Source organism: Pholcus phalangioides, unplaced genomic scaffold, assembly GCF_987345545.1.
Source record: "Pholcus phalangioides strain wild (caught in Gottingen) unplaced genomic scaffold, Ppha-v1.0 ptg000015l_1, whole genome shotgun sequence".
Classification (NCBI taxonomy): Eukaryota; Metazoa; Arthropoda; class Arachnida; order Araneae; family Pholcidae; genus Pholcus; species Pholcus phalangioides.
The window spans coordinates 92,676,178-92,693,166 of NW_028301608.1; the positions used below are offsets into that span (position 1 = coordinate 92,676,178).

General features: G+C 38.6%; 1 protein-coding gene across 1 annotated transcript; it reads left to right on the plus strand.

The window, feature by feature from the left end:
* Positions 1–7,018: 7,018 nt before the first annotated feature.
* On the plus strand, positions 7,019–16,101 carry LOC149077062 (trehalose transporter 1-like protein). The gene is made up of 2 exons (XM_089244797.1): positions 7,019–7,425; positions 12,582–16,101. Exons 1-2 carry the CDS (start codon positions 7,143–7,145, stop codon positions 13,739–13,741), a joined length of 1,443 nt encoding a protein of 480 aa, XP_089100923.1. The 5' UTR covers positions 7,019–7,142; the 3' UTR covers positions 13,742–16,101.
* The last annotated feature ends 888 nt before the right edge of the window (positions 16,102–16,989 follow it).

The window sequence follows — 16,989 nt, forward strand, 5'->3', positions numbered from 1 at the left end:
ATTTTTGGGTCATTTGATCTCTGCAACTGGCGTTGCACCTCTTCCTGAGAAAGTGTCGGTCATCGCTCAATACCCAAAGCCAGACACAGTCAAAGAGCTCCGACGATTTTTGGCCCTCCTCAATTTTTATCGTCGCTTCGTTCCAAAAGCAGCAGAGACGCAGGCACTCCTGCATAAATTTCTAGAGGGTTCCAAGCGAAACGATAAGAGGAAGATCGTTTGGATCAAAGAAGCCGATGAAGCATTCCTGAAGTCTAAGCGGGAACTGGCAGATGCAACAGCTTTGGCATTTCCAGTGGCAGCAGCATCTTTGGCTATTGTGGTAGATGCTTCCGATATTGCCATGGGCGCAACTTTGCAACAACGTGTGTCAGGATCTTGGCAGCCACTTGGGTTCTCCTCCAAGAAGTTATCTCCTGCACAAAAGAATTACAGTGCCTATGATCGGGAGCTGTTGGCAGCTTACTCTGCTATCAAATATTTCAGGCACATGGTTGAAGGCCATTCATTCGTCCTGTACACGGATCAGAAGCCTCTCACATATGCCTTCAGACAGACTACTGACAAATGCTCACCTCGTCAGCTTCGACACTTGGATTTCATTGGCCAGTTTACCACAGATATCCGACACATCAAGGGTGCAGAAAATGTTGTGGCAGATGCATTGTCTCGGGTATCCATATCTTCCATAGACACACCATCTCCCACCGACTTCAAACGAATGGCAGAGGAACAACTCAAAGATGAGGGTATTCAGCAACTACTCACCAATCCTTTATCTACTTCCTTGAAAATCCACTCTCTTCCTGTTGATGAATCAAAGCTTCAGCTGTACTGTGACGTCTCTACAGGACGCATTCGACCACTGGTTCCATCCTCGATGCGTAGGGACATCTTCACTGTCTTGCATGGACTGTCACATCCTGGAGTGAAGGCCTCTGTGAAACTAGTTCAAGAGCGTTTCGTGTGGCCCGCACTGAAGGCTGACGTGACCACTTGGTCACGTACATGCATTAACTGTCAGAAGTCTAAAGTGAGTCGGCATACAAAGAGCCCACATGGGGAATTTTCACCACCTGATGCCAGGTTTGAACATGTCCACATTGATATTGTAGGCCCTTTGCCTCCATCAGAAGGCTACACATATTGCCTCACCTGTGTGGATCGCTTCTCTAAATGGCCTGAAGCCTTCCCTATGCCGGATAGCTCTGCTGATACCGTGGCCAAGGTTTTCTATTCTGGATGGGTTGCTCGGTTCGGTTCACCTAACAGAATCACCTCAGATCAAGGTGTCCAGTTTGAGTCCTTTTTGTTCAAGGCTCTAACCAAGTTCTTGGGAACCAATCGCCAGAGGACCACATCATACCATCCACAAGCAAATGGTCAAGTAGAACGCTTCCATCGAGACCTTAAGTCTGCTATCAAGGCTCATGCAACTAACCGCTGGGTAACAGTACTTCCTACGATTCTGTTGGGTTTTCGAGCCGCCTGGAAGGAGGACTTGCAAGCTACAACTGCGGAAATGGTGTATGGTGCACCTATACGGCTGCCAGGAGAGTTTTTCGTACCTAGTCGTCATCACCCAGATCCATCAAGCTTCGTTGATCAGTTGAAGACCACCATGGAAAATTTAAGCCCAAGACAGACTGTTCGCCACGGAAAACATTCTGTTTTTGTCAGCAAGGACCTGCTGTCTTGCTCATATGTTTTCCTCCGCACGGACAGAGTGAAGAAAGGCCTACAACCTCCGTACGAGGGACCTTACCAAGTACTGTCAAGATCAGAAAAGGTGTTCCAAATACTAATAAAAGGTCGACCAGTATCTGTAAGCATAGACAGAGTCAAACCGGCTTACATCTGCGGTGATGACCTGCCTTTCAATGCCCACAAGCCTTCCAACGATCAACAAGAAACAACAACTTCAAAGCATCAGCAGACAACTTCTAACGATCAGCAAGCAACAACAACTTCACGGCAAGCAACAACTTCACGGCAAGCAACAACAACTTCACAGCAAGCAACCACAAGTTCAAAGCATCAGCAAGCAACAATAACTTCAAAAGATCAACAGATTTCCAGTGACGAGGACCAAACTTTCATGACCACCCGCTCAGGTAGACGGGTCAGATTCAGGTTGCCTTGCAGGTAGTTCTCTCGCTATCGCTGGTGGGGGACTACCTGTGGGGAATCGGTTAAAGCCGTCCGGATATTATATATATTTTTCCTTGTGGTTGGAAGAGAAGTCAAAGCCGTCTGGAGATGACACTCGGTGTTTTGGTTGAGGTGTCACATGTTGTCGCGTATGTGTATGTCCGTTCCATGCGTATGTAGTGATTTTTGTGATTTGTTTTAGTTTAATAAATAAATTGAATAGATTTTATCATCGTTAATCACTACACCTCTCTGTACTACATACTATACCCAATAAAGTGCTTGGATGGACCAAACAAATTTTTTCACAATGGTTCCACAACGTTTTCGCGCCTCAAGTTAGAGCTCATGTGGCCGAAAAGGAAGCACTGCTGTTAATGGACGATGCCCCGACACAATCCTCTTGTGAATTCAAAAACTGATGATGGCAAAATAACATGCTTCTTCCTTCCGGCGAATACATCTCCACTTATCTAGCCTATGGACCAGGGTATAATTGAAAATATGAATCGGGTTACAGAAAAGCTTTTATCGAAGGCTTGTTTTCATCTGACTGTCAAAGAATTTTACAAGAAATATAACACAAAGGACGCTATTTTCAATGTCGCCACTGCCTGGGCTGACCTTATGTTGAAGTTTATATTGATCGTTGTGTGTGTAAAATTGAATGCAATATGTATGTGTATTATTCACTTTTAAAGGATTTCATTTTCATTTTTGTCTCAATCTCGCAGTGAAATCACGAGTACACATGTACGTTACTGTACATATGTATGTTACTGTACATGTGTATTAAGAGATTTCTGTTATCCGTCTTATATATATATATATATATATATATATATACATTCGGTTATTCGTCACACCCCTGGTTCGGACGGTGACTGTTAATCGAAATTTAACTGTAATTATGAATAGTCGTAAAATCATTATACTATGTTTCGTGTGTTTACAAAGGCAGTAAAAACCCATAAAAGGTAAATGCCATACCAACCCTAAGGTTGGCATGCATCCATTTCGTGATCATTGTTCAAGCTATTCTTGTTCCAACAGCAGAAAACTACTTACATTCATTCAGGGGCGTACGCAGGATCGATCTTTGGAGTTGACACAAGAGGCTTGTTGGGGGCACAAAAATTTCGTTCTCGAGAAATTTTGAATTACCACCCTTCAAAAAGCATTTTGAAAACTTCAAAAAGTTTTGCACAGAAATATTAATTTTTTCCTAATTTTCGATTTGCTTGGGAAGGCACGGGCCCCTGTGCTCTCTCCTTACCCGCATACGCCTCTGCATTCATTATTGTTACTGACGAAAATAATTTCCTATGTTATAACTATGCTGCCTTTTCAAACACACAAAATCCTCATAAAGCTTGGAACATGGACAACAGTAATTGAAGAAAAATTGGAACAAAGGTTTCATTTGTGAATTCAAACTATGAATAGATTTGATGGAATTATAATTTGCGGAAGAAACTAATTTATGATGCATTACATCTGGCCGGGAACGCAACCAGATAAACAATGAATATGTCTATGAAGGATGAAAGGGAATGCAATGCCTATACAGTGTAAAAGTATAGCGACTAAATCGCCCGTGCTTTGTCATATTATAAGTACATATGACACGACAAACGAGCGAATTTCCTGGTCTCTTTCATTTTACTGGTGCGGCTAATACATGATGACCTTTATATTGGCCCTTGAACTGAAAGAATTTGTGATCACCCTTGCTTTATGGCAACCCTTTTTCCAGATGCTTTACTGGCAACCACGAGAAATCGACGCTACTTTTATTTTTTTTACTCTTTTTTCCCCTCCCTCCGGAAATAAAATTTTCAGTATAAAGTACAGCAGCCGAAAACCGGCTTGGAATATGTGCACCCTCCCGGCGCGAGTAAACCACGCCCACTCTCTGACTCGGAAACACTCGTGCACCCTTTTCGGGATTTCGGGAACGGCAAATCGTAATAAAAGCTCTGGAATCACTAGTTTTGTCTATATCTTTGACTAACATGTATTAACTGATGATATATTAACAAATACTAACATATATTAACTAGCTATTATACAGGGTGGGTGAAAAGTCCAATACATTCTGAGAATTAATTAAAAAAAAAAATAACCATTTTATTTATTGTCAATGTAGAGATTGACATAAAAACTGCAGTACAATAAAGTACCCCCTTGCGTAGAGTTTCGGTTTTAGATGAAATGAAATCACTTCAAAATGTCAGTCATAAATGCCGCTGTATCACGAAAGACTCGACTTAACATATAAAATGCGAAATAAATAGTGTAGGTGGCGCGATAAATCAATTAGGAATTGTCTGGCCGATAAATTAATCGAGATGAGCCCATGTAATTGCTACCTTGTGGTCTCTTATAGATTTAACTACCGTCTTCTTCCTTGATTTATCCTTTTCGGGATATGCCGAAGACCTTTATGCGGGAGAAACAAAAAGTGCAAAACAAAACAAGAGTTACAAAAGTGATCTTGATTGAGATTCTTTTACAATCTTTTACAATTGACATTAGCAGATACGTGGGTTGAAAAAAAATACAGGGTAGATGAGAAGTCCTGGACATATTTTGAAAATTAATACCAATCAAACATCTGACACAAAAAGGTGCAGTTTGCACTAAAATGCTCATTATGGCCTATATATATATATATATATATATATATATATATGTATATATGTATATATATATATATATATAGGCCATAATGAGCATATATATATATATATATATAAGGAAGGAAAGGAGAGAGGATTCGTTGACTTTGTAGTCTAGTGGTCTAGGGCACTCACCCATCAAGTGAGAGGATGTGGGTTCAATTCCCCGCAAGAGACCAGCTAAATTTTCCCCTCCTGGATTTATCTTCGCATCAGCCAGCTGTCGAAACCTTCGTAAAAGTCATGTGGTCTCCGTCGGAACTCGAACCCAGGCGATCTTGCAAACTGACCATCTGCACCACTGGAGACACAACCCTGCCTTCCTTCGTGTCCCCAGTGGTGTAGATGGTAGCATTCTTGCCCGGTTTGCAAGTGGGCCTGGGTTCGAGTACCGGTGGAGACCAGACGACTTTTTCTTTCAGAGTTCACCTTGCCGTAATATGTAGAAAATATCGATTTTTCCTGAAAAAAAAAGTTAAAATTTCACTCACAGATGGCACTGTAAAACAAAAAAAAAGAAAAAAAAAACGCGACATGACACATATAATGCAACACAAACAGTGCATAATTGATGGTTTTGGTGCAATTTGCGTTACTTAAAATTATCTCATTTCAATATGAGGACCCTTCTTAAAAGCACGGGCTACATTTAAACGGGTGAATTGATGCTCATCTTGAAATATGGAAGTTTTTATGTAACGCAAATTACCATAAATATTATGCACTTATGGCAACACTAATTGTGTTGCATTCTATGTGAAATGTCGAATTTTTCATTTTACATGGAAAATTTACAAATTCGAAAATACAAAACAATAAAGAAATGCAAAAATACAAAAACAATGAAGAAATGCAAAAATGCAAAAGCAATGAAGAAATTGCAAAAATACAAAAGCAATAAAGAAATGCGAAAATACAAAAAATTAAGAATTGCCAAAAACAATTAAGAAATGCAAAAATACAATGAAGAAATGCAAAAATACAAAAGCAATGAAAAAATGTCAAAAATACAAAAACAATAAAAAAAATGCAAAACAGTGCAAAAATACAAGAAAATGAAGAAATGAGAAAATATAAAAAATGAAGAATTGCCAAAAATACAAAAACAATTAAGAAATACAATTAAGAAATGCGAAAATACAAAAAAAAAAAAAATGAAGAAATGCCAAAAATACAAAAGCGATGATAAAATGCCAAAAATACAAAACTGCGCAAAATACAAAAACAATACAAAAATACAAAACGGTGCAAAATACAAAAACAACGCAAAAAGTTTGTCAGAATCAAGAATCAAAGAATCATCCTGTATATATATCCCCGATAAGGAAAAAAAAGTTTCTTTTCTTTCTTTTTCTCGTTTTCAGGTTTGCTGGGATAAATCAGCAATAAATATGGTAGCCTTGTTCTAACCTAACCACACGTTAGAAAAGGAAAAAGAAAGAGAAAGAAAAAGAAAGAGAAAGAAAAAGTAGAAGAAAAAAAAACGAATGAAAGAAAAACTGCATAATAGATAAGCAGATAAGAGTGTAGGTTCACAGTATATTTCTGTTTCCCCCCCCCCACTTTATTGTTGCTCTCTTTCGCTCTTATATGTCTACAGTACCTACATCATATGGGAGAAAAGGTCGGTGTCGACCACCAATCCACCCCCAAGAAAGATGGGTTTTTTTTTATGAGCTTCTCTCCCACCTTTTTCCTTCCCTACGAGGGGAAAAAAGTTGTCATGCCGGTAATTATCACCAAAACCACCCCCAATCTTGCACATGTGAACGGGGCTTAATAGGGGTATAGAAGAAATAAACAGAGATAAAAAGAACAACTTTGTTTTCTAGAGTTACAACAGCATTTTTAACTTAGCGAGAGTTAATTGCATTTTTAATTGGGTTACTGTACTTTTGGAATATATGACATCCATATTTTTATGGGCATCTTTTTCTCAGCCACCTCGTTGGGTATTTTGCCTGTTGTGGGATTGTATTTGTATTTAAAGCGTTATATTAACACCTGCTGCTTACACATTACGTGTTCATGCTACGTCATAGCAGGATTTTCTGTGTGCTATCGAAATAAACTGGCATGGAGCCATATTAATTCACGCGATGCTTTTTCTAATATTATACGTCACTGCGTATCAGATTGTTTTCGCGGTGTTTGATTATTTACAAAAACTGATGTCGACCGATATCAGATATTCCAAGTTGAAGAGTCCGCTTGCATTTTCCGCGAGGGCGGGGTTGATGCTTCCTTCCGTCAGCTCGTCATTAGAAATAAATAATTTAATGATTGAAGGGATCTGTGCTTTCGTTCAACATGATTTCTGGCTGCAATACGATAACATCATGCGTCAAGATGGAAGAAGTCGATATCGTGGCCATGGATCACAATGTTCAAGAGAAGAAAGTTCCGAAACTGTATCTAGTTGTATTTTCGGCATTGTTCTTCCCGCTCTCGATGGGCATCACGGGAGCTTTTCCTGCCGTTGGCACAGACAGTATGAAACGACGTGAAAGTCAGATACAGCCCACTGCAGACCAGATCAGTTGGATTGGCAGTCTGATAGCCGTGGGTGCTCTTCTTGGTGGCACATTAGCAGGTAAGTCATGTAGGTAAGTCAGCACTCGATGATTTCATTACAGCCCCCCCCCCCACATTCTATGAATTTTACTTTGTAGCACAGTGCTTCTCAACCTTGCTGAAGCCAAGGCCCGTAAAATATTTGCACAACAATTAGACGGACCCATCAACGTACAGTATGACTAGCGTAACCGTATTAAAACGGGATAATCTAGTGCAGTGATGGACAAATGCTGCCCGCGCAGAAGTTCTACTCACCCCGCAACAGATTTAAAATTTAATAGTATAGAAATGTTCCATAATAAATTACATTGACCAGCAGAAATTTTTAATTCACATTCATTTTTTTGCCCATTCCTAAAAGAGCTTTACCATTTTATATATATATATATATATATATATACCTTTTATTAATTTTAAACCGAGAGCATCTCTGGCCTATCGCCATGGACAATTCCTATCACTGACCAAGGGAAATATTTTTCTATTCCGACTGTTTTATACAACTGACCAATTTTTAACGTAAATAAAGATGATTTTCATACTTATACAAATTACGGTTATAAATATTAATCTTTCGCATTCAATGTTCGTTGCAGTGGAATCTTCCCTAACTGACACTCCCCGTTAGCGGACACCTTTCTGATCTCCGCTCCCGTAAAATGAGGCTTCTATGTATTTCACTCCCCGTTAGCGGATAGTAAAATCAAGCACTCTTAATTTTTTTTCCAAAACTCTAATTTATTGATTTTTCTTCATAAATCGAAAATTTTTAATATATATGTTACGGTAAAAGCCCGACACGAAGCACAGAAGTCGAGTTGGTAAAAGCCCGAAATACGCTTGAAAACGTATACATTTCGGGCTTTTACTAAGCACTTCGGTAAAAGCTGACATTTCATAACTTTCATCAAAATTAGTGAAAATGGGAATTTTCTAATTTTTATAAATTTGAAAGCTTGTAACTTATCAATCACAACGATCTTGGTGCTAATTAACATCAAAATTAATTAATTAATTAATTAGTCATTCAAATTCGTCAAAATTGGTAAAATTTCGAATTTTTCAATTTTTATAAATTTGAAAGCTTGCCATTTATTAATCACATTGATCCAGATGCTAATTAAAATATTAATTAATTAACTAATTAGTGATTAAAATTTGTAAAAAATCGTAAAATTGCGAATTTTTTCATTTTTATAAATTTGAAAGCTCGTCATTTAACAATCACAACGATCCTGGTGCTAATTAAGATCATAATTAATAAACTAATTAGTCATTCAAATTCGTCAAAATATGTAAAATTGCGAATTTTTTATTTTTATAAATTTGAAAGCTTGCCATTTATTAATCACAACGACCCTGATGATAATTAAAATCTTAATCAATCAACTAATTAGTAATTAAAATTTGTAAAAATAGTAAAATTGCGAATTTTTTAATTTTGATAAATTTGAAACCTTGTGATTTAGTAATCACAACGATCCTCATGCTAATTAAAATCTTAATTAATTAACTAATTAGGCATTCAAATTCGTCAAAATTAGTAAAATTGTGAATTTTTTAATTTTTATAAATTTGAAAGCTTGTAACTTATCAATCACAACGATCTTGGTGCTAATGAAGATCATAATTAATTAACTAATTAGTCATTCAAGTTCATGAATTTTTCTAATTTCGTCAACGCCATCGAGTGCACACGTTCCGGATATTTTAATGATCATTGGCAGTAAACAGTAATTATACAGCTCATTTCGGGATTTTTCATCTCGGGAACAACCGAAACCAATCGGCAAATTTTGGAAAAAGTATGTTACTATATAGTGTTGGGATATATTCAATCGTAATAACTGTAATTTACAAATTCTGAAAATGATTGATTACGATTGTCTAGGGAAATTTATTGAATTTAATTTATAGTAATTGTGCCAGCTAATGTGTTTTTCGAATAGCCAAAAATCTTATTCCTATTAATTATCTTTAAACGAATTTCCAATCAAAGTTGGTTCGAAGAAATGTTCTCTAAATCATTGTCATTGTTTAAGCAGCGTGGGTTCCAAGCGCAGTGAGTAGGAGTTGTTCCATTTTATTTTCTACAATTTTTGGAACTGCTAGAAATCTTGTGTGAAAAAAAAGCCAGCCATATTCAAAACCACTTGTCTGAACTATCCTGTATCAATAACTTTTTACTCTTTTTTTCACAAAAAAGTAATAGCGGCGAGAGACATCATCATCGGATATTATCAAAGCACTATGGCCTTCTTTCGAAGGGCTCGAACACTTTTCAAACGAGCAATAATGCGAACCAAATCCAGCTCCTGGAATAGGCTCTCCACGCAAGCTGCTATGGAATAGGGTATGCCCTATAAGGCAGTATTTCGACCCAGGCGAACGCAGATGCAACTTCCAATGCAGTCCAGCTCCACACCAAAAGATATATCAGAGAAACATCTGGCAAGCCTTTTTCGAGAAGTGTGTACATCAATACAGATCCAAAACGACCATCTGAATAGCCCTCTTGCATAGCCACCATTTGAAGAACATGAGGTCTTACGAATAATACAAGATGATTCAGAAAAGATTAGAGAAATTTTAAGAAGTTATAGTTCACCCAATACAAACAATTGTCATCAAATAATGCATGATCTAACATCAAACGTAAACGCGCTAGTGCCTTTCGAAACGGCCGCTTCGCAAACGTTAAAACGGCATTCCTGTTGAAATTCATCGAAATAAAAAGAACACCATGCATGTATGCAAATGTAACCTGGGGAAGAAAAAGAAACCGTATGCAAATCTGCGTCACAGTGAATAAAAGTCGTGGACTCAGTATTACTGAAGTGCGCCATTATCCAGTACGTTACAACTGTTAGAACGGTTGCACGCTGGCATAAATTTCCAAAGCTGAAGTCCGCGCCTTTTATTCACTGTGACGCAGACTTACGTACTGTTTTCTCTTTTCCCAGGTTACATTTTCATGCATGGTGTTCTTTATCTCCAGATAATTTTCAACAGGAATGTCGTTTTAATGTTTGCGGAGCGGCCGTTTCGAAATGCGCTCCCGCGTTTGCGTTTCATGTTAGACCATGCATTCCTTGATGACAGTTGTTTGTGTTGGTGTGTGTACTATCACCTCTTAAAGTTTTTCCCATCTTTTCTGAATCACCCTGTAGATGGACAGGAGAAAAAAAAAAGGTGGTCGAAAAACTTTTTATACAAAGATTCTCCTACTGTGTTGACCAGGACGGCCTCCTTCATATTTTCAATTTGGTTTTTGTATGGCTCGCTCAACAGATGATGCCCTTCATATAATGGAACAGATTGAGAATAGGAGGAAGGAACATCTACTCACTGCCGTTACCGACATTAAGAGAGCTTTTAATTTTGTGCGTCATGAGGTAATAACTAATAGCCTTCGAATTATGTCTATTCCTCTTCAGCTAAGAAAAATTTTGGAGGACATTTTCTCGGGACGCACCCTATCACTCTTAATATAAGTACAGCACCAGCATCCAAAACGTTGGTTTGAGGTTGCCCCCAGGGCTCATGTAGCGGACCCGCTTTCTAGGAATACTACATTCGATTCATTACTTCTACTCCAGTGGGCCTCGAGTATCACAGCATAAGCCTTTGCCGATGACTTCCTTCTCTTGATGTCTGCTAAGGAATCCACTGAAATTACAGCCTCTGTTAATGCTGCGTTGACACAGATCTCCGAATGCTTACAACAAAATGATCTGCAAGTGGAACTATCCAAATCATCATTTCTCTAGCAAAACAAGAGGAAAAAGAGTCCCACTATGAAAACTAACGGGGAACAAATTAAGTTTGCCGAAAAAGGTCTCAAAATTTTAGGAATATGGTTCGTCAACAAGCTAATATTTTTGGCACACTCACATTACTTACTTAAAAAAGCTACCAATACGCTAGGTCATTTCAGACGATTATTGGGTGCAAGGGGGGGGGGGGGGATACCATCGTAATCTGAAGAACACCCTCTACAGAACTGTACTGTATCGACAGATTGCCCATGGGGCTCCCATCTGGTTTTCTTCACCCTCTGCTCGGCGCCTGGCAAAGATGGACGTGATTCAAAGACAAGCTCTAATTTATATAACGTATCGAACCATGGACACCATGGTTTTACAGATTGCAACTGGTAAACACCCCCCCCCCCCACTGGGATTAGCTATAAAATCTTTTGAGATTTATGAAAATTGGAAAATTCACAATCATACCGATTTGCACGAATCTAAATGACTAATCAGTTAATAAATTATGATCTTAATTAGCATAAAGATCGTTGTCATTAATAAATTACAAGCTTTCAAATTTATAAAAATTGAAAAATTCGAAATTTTACTAATTTTTAAAAATTAAGCCCTAATTAATTGATTAATTAATATTTTAATTAGCATCGGGGTCGTTGTGATTAATAAATGACAAGCTTTCAAATTTATGAAAATCAAAAAATTCGCAATTTTACTAATTTAGACGAATTTGAATGAGTAATTAGTTAATTATGATCTTAATTAGCACCAGGATCGTCGTGATTGTTAGATGACAAGCTTTCAAATTTATAAAAATTCACAATTTTACTAATTTTTACAAATTTTAATCACTAATTAGTTAATTAATCAATATTTTAATTAACATCTGGATCGTTGTAATTGATAAGTGGCAAGCTTTCAAATTTTTAAAAATTAGGAAATTCGCAATTTTAAATAAAAAATAATTATTGGTTTAATGAAGATTTTCCAACTTTATTTGGGAATTATGCACAATCGCCGTAAAAATGATAAATGCAGTGAAATTTAATCAAACTTTCTTTATATCGAGACGATTGATGATTATGCATAGCCACTGGTTTTGTATCAATTTTGTAGTGACATATACATTTTTAACATTAAAATGTATAGGAACCAATTGCGACTGAAGCCAAACGTCGTATAAATGTGAAAGTCGTATAAACGCGGTTCCACTGTATATCGTACCTTCCCAATAGCGGACAAAATTTTTGGTCCCATGCGTGTCAGTTATCGAGAGGTTCTACTGTACCCTGTATATACTTTAATATGTGAGCGTACGCATCTGATGAAAATATTTGGATGCAAATCAACATTTCAATATAAGCCGTTTTTCTTATTTGCTTGACCGTTTGATATTTCATTCCAGGTTATGTGACCGAAAGATTCGGTAGGAAAGGTGCCCTGATGTTTTATTCGCTACCTATGATGATGGGGACACTCTTCATCGCCTACGCATCAGATGTCATTCTCATATACATCGGACGATTTCTCATAGGATTCTCTGTAGGAGCCACGTGCACAGTCACTCCGGCCTACTTAGCAGAAATTGCGACGACGGATGTCCGCGGATTACTCGGTAGTTTGTTCGTAGTGACTTCAGGATGTGGTATGCTGATCGGCACGAGCTTCGGATTTTTCCTGACGTGGAGGTGGCAGGCAGCGGCATCTACAGTGAGTATGCTGTTGGGTTTGGCGACAATCAGTTTCATGCCCGAATCACCGCAGTGGCTGATATCAAACAACCAACGCGATCGTGCTATACGAACACTCAAGTTTCTGCATGGATCGGATTTCGATGCCGTATTGGAATACACGATCGTAAAAGAAAATCTGGCTTCGCAGCCGGAAAAAATCAAACCCAGAGAACTGTTGAAACCGGAGATGTATAAGCCCATGATCCTATCGATAGGGATCATCATATTCCAACAGTTATGTGGCACAAACGCATTAATGTTTTACGCCGTGGACGTTTTCAGGCAATTATCGGTTCCCATATCGCCATATGTAGCCACGATGCTTCTCTACGCGACCATGCTCTTGTCGACAATAGGCAGCGGGTACGTAATAGATAAATTAGGCAGAAAGATATTATTAGTTTCTTCAGGACTTGGGATGGCTGTCACCCTGCTCGTCCTGGCGGGTTACATTTATGTGCAGTCCTGGAATGCTGCTCTGGCCAGTGAGTATTCGTCGATTCCTCTTATAGACGTTTTCGCCTTCATCACTTTTTTCGCTTTGGGGTGGGGGCATATCCCTTGGCTCATGATCTCCGAGATTTCTCCCAACAGGGCCCGTGGTCTCATAACTGGAGTCACTTCGGCGTTTTGTTGGTCATTCGTTTTTCTGGTGACGAAGTCGGTGGATTTTTTGGATTCTAACTTAGGATTACATGGAACTTACTGCCTTTACGCCACGTTCTGTGTGTTATCGTGCATTTTCACAGTAGTGTTTCTGCCGGAAACGAAAGGGAAAAGATTCGAGGAAATTGAGGAATTTTTCCAGAAAAGGCGAAGTTTATCAAACTGAAGAAAGAAAAAGAAAACCGAAGTGTTCATTCAATACAGCAAGACTATGCTTTCACATACATGATTGCTATTTTTAATACTATGCAACAAAAGAAAACTTTTTCCTTTGTTCCAGGGTAGACGTTGTAATTTATGGGTCTCTTAGCCTGAATAATCATGAAAATTATGATTATTCCCCTCAAACTTTGCTTTCTTGGTAAGGCGATTGATATTTGTGAATTGGTCATTTACCACTGGCTGATCGGAATAATGAAAATGATAAAATGAAAAGAACTTTTCACACCGATTATAATTTTAAAACTGTAAATTAGTTTTAGATTGTAAGTCACATATCTCTGGAAGTTTAACAGAAAATAAAATTTGAATTAAAATAAGTTTTTAAATTTGAAATATAATAGGGAATTTTCCCATCTCTTTATTCCCATATACACTTTATCTTCACTTTTTATAGCTCTCAAAAATAATTGCCATATTTTCGATGTGCTCACCCTTATACAGATACATGCTCCAAGTCAAGAACTCTTTGGTGAAGCACCTATGCTCTCTGAATTTTTCGAGATGAGCGTGGCGCATGTTGGTGTAACATTTTGGATATTCTATTTTCGTACAGATTTTTATGTTTTCCCGCAAGCTCAACATGGTTTTTGGTCTAGTGGTTAATTAAGAACCCGTTAAGCACATGAATAGATATATCCCAATCTTCTTTATCTATCTTTGACTCTTTTTCAGAAATTCTCTGCACATTTTTTAGTGCTATTACTAATTACAGTACATGTGATACAAAGCATCCTCCAGGCCCATTTCGAAAAAATCAAAGGAAGCATTTGTGCTTACCCAAAAGAGCACCTTCACCAAAGCATTTTCGACTTGGTGCATCCACATAAGGGGTCATTCAAGTATTACGTCAGCATCGATGGGGGGGGGGTGTGGATTTGCCTACTTTTGATGACAAGGGGGAGGGGGTTTGGATGATCCTTATACGTCATCAACCACCCTTTATGAAAATATGAAATATTCTTGATGGCCTCTTACTCGGTGCGCCAAATACGAGAAAAATTTTTTGGGCACCTGAACTAACATTCTCCGTAATGATAAATCCCTTACAGAGCCACTTCAGCTATCTCTAAATGTTTCACGGATCCTTCAAGTGCTTTGGAAATGTGTCCGGGCATCTGAAGTGCTCTGGAACTGTGCAACGCATCACTCAAGTGATCCGTAATTATGCCGCGGATCACTTAAGCACTCTGGGAATGTTCCGTGAGTAACTTGAGTGATGTAGAACCGCACCGGGGGGCCGCTTAAGTGCTCTAAAATTGTGCCACATGTCACTCAAGGGAATCTCTGAATGTGCCACGGATCGTTTAAGTGTTCTGGAACTTGTAGCGGGTTACTTAAGTGATCATTGAATGTGCCACGAGCCTACTTCAGTGATCTGAAAATGTGCCACGGGACATTTAAATGCTTTGGAATTATGCCACGGGTCATTTAAGCGATCTGTAAATGTGCCACTTACTTCATTTTTACAAAATTGGGTTTGAGGGGCAAGCCACATCACAACCTTCAGGGCCACATTTGGTCCGCGCGTCAAGGGTTTACCATATATGTCTTAAAGGGTGGGTCACAATGAATTACTTAAAGATTCAATTTTGAGTTCTTACCCTTTAAATAGCATTGAAATTAGCAGAAATCGATTATAATAACATATAAAGGTATTTTCTTTCGAAATTTTAATTTTTTTTAATGTTTTTACACTAAATTTTTTTTTTTCCGTCTGGGAGGGGAGGCGCACGAGCCCCCCCCCCTCCCATGCCATTTCCGCGTACTTTTCTGATCCCACCAATATGTGTTAGGAGGTAAGGGGCAGTGCTGACGAAATTTTGCTGACAAGGGGGGGGGGGGAGGGGGTCAGAGTTTTGCTTACTTTTGCTGACGGGGGGGGGGGGGTCAAAAATGGCTAGAAATTTGCTTAAGTAATACTTGAACAGCCCCTAAGAGACAACACATCGAAAATATCATGACAATTATTTTTGGAAGCAAAATGGGGAGTAGGAAGTGTATGGAAACAAAAATGGAAAAGTCCCATTACATTTTTAAATTAAAAATTTTATTTAAACTCAAAGTTTATCTTATTGGCTAGAGATACGCGACTTAGGAAGAGAGATACGACACATTAGGAAATGAGGTCTGCTAACCAGGAACAAAAATCACGTTACATAATGTTATGGTTGCCACTCAATAAAACCTAAACATAATGTTGGTCTAAATATGGGCTATATATTTTCACTTGTCACACATCTTCTTACAACTTTTTGGTGTTTTTTCGCCAAAATGTAATTTTCAAATCATACTCTAATAAATACAAAAAATTATCTTTGGTTGCTATGTATTATTTTGTCTGTAATTATATATCTGTTATTCATCTCCTCTCGTAAAGAGTGCAAAGCCATGTGAGCCTCCAGGCAGAAGAATGTTCTGGGGAAAGGGGGGTAAGCTAACTAGCAGGAAGCACTTGCTTCCAAACACAACCTCGTCTATCGCCATGGGCAATGTACTACTACTAAACCACACATGTACCTCGTCCATATTCCTCTGCGGAACCTCTAACGAATTGGTACATGCGGGAATGTGTGTGTACGTGTAGTAAAACCTGACGTGAAGTTTGTTTCTGTGTAATGCTTGTTATGTGTAGTGCTGCCATCTACCACCAGTTTTTCTAACTATGAGTGAAGTGTAATGATTGAATAATTGATCGTTGTAGGCCTGTTGCTCTCTGTGGCGAGACTTTTCAATGGGGAGATCGGCTCGCATTTGCGCCTCGAAGTCGGGAACCACAGGAAACCAACTTCAGCCGACCACCACTATGGCGACGGTGGGGTTCGAACCCGGATCCTCGCGATTCGAGTCCGTCATTATGACCACTCGACCACCACAGCGGCGGGCAATGTACTACCGAGTGAATTGTGCCGGAAGTGTGAGTGTGTGTACCTAGCAGTCTGAATGCGTATGTAATGTTGTGCGTGATTTTCGGTGCTGCCATCTATATTTCAGAAGTGAAGTGAGTGAAGTGTAATGATTGAATATTTCTACTATTGTTAGGTCTGTTGCTCTTTGTGGAGAGACTTTTTAATGGGGAGACCGGTTCGCAATCGCACCTCGAATAGCAGGAAGCACTGATAAAAAGGGAAAAAAATGAGTGCACCAAAGACTGGCTATTTTTGTTCGTGACTGATTTTTTTTGGGACCACCATT

Coding starts and splice junctions, on each gene's coding strand:
- LOC149077062 (XM_089244797.1), top strand. CDS start 7,143: ATGATTTCTGGCTGCAATACGATAACATCATGCGTCAAGATGGAAGAA. Junction 7,426..12,581: donor TCTTGGTGGCACATTAGCAG/GTAAGTCATGTA, acceptor ATTTCATTCCAG/GTTATGTGACCGAAAGATTC.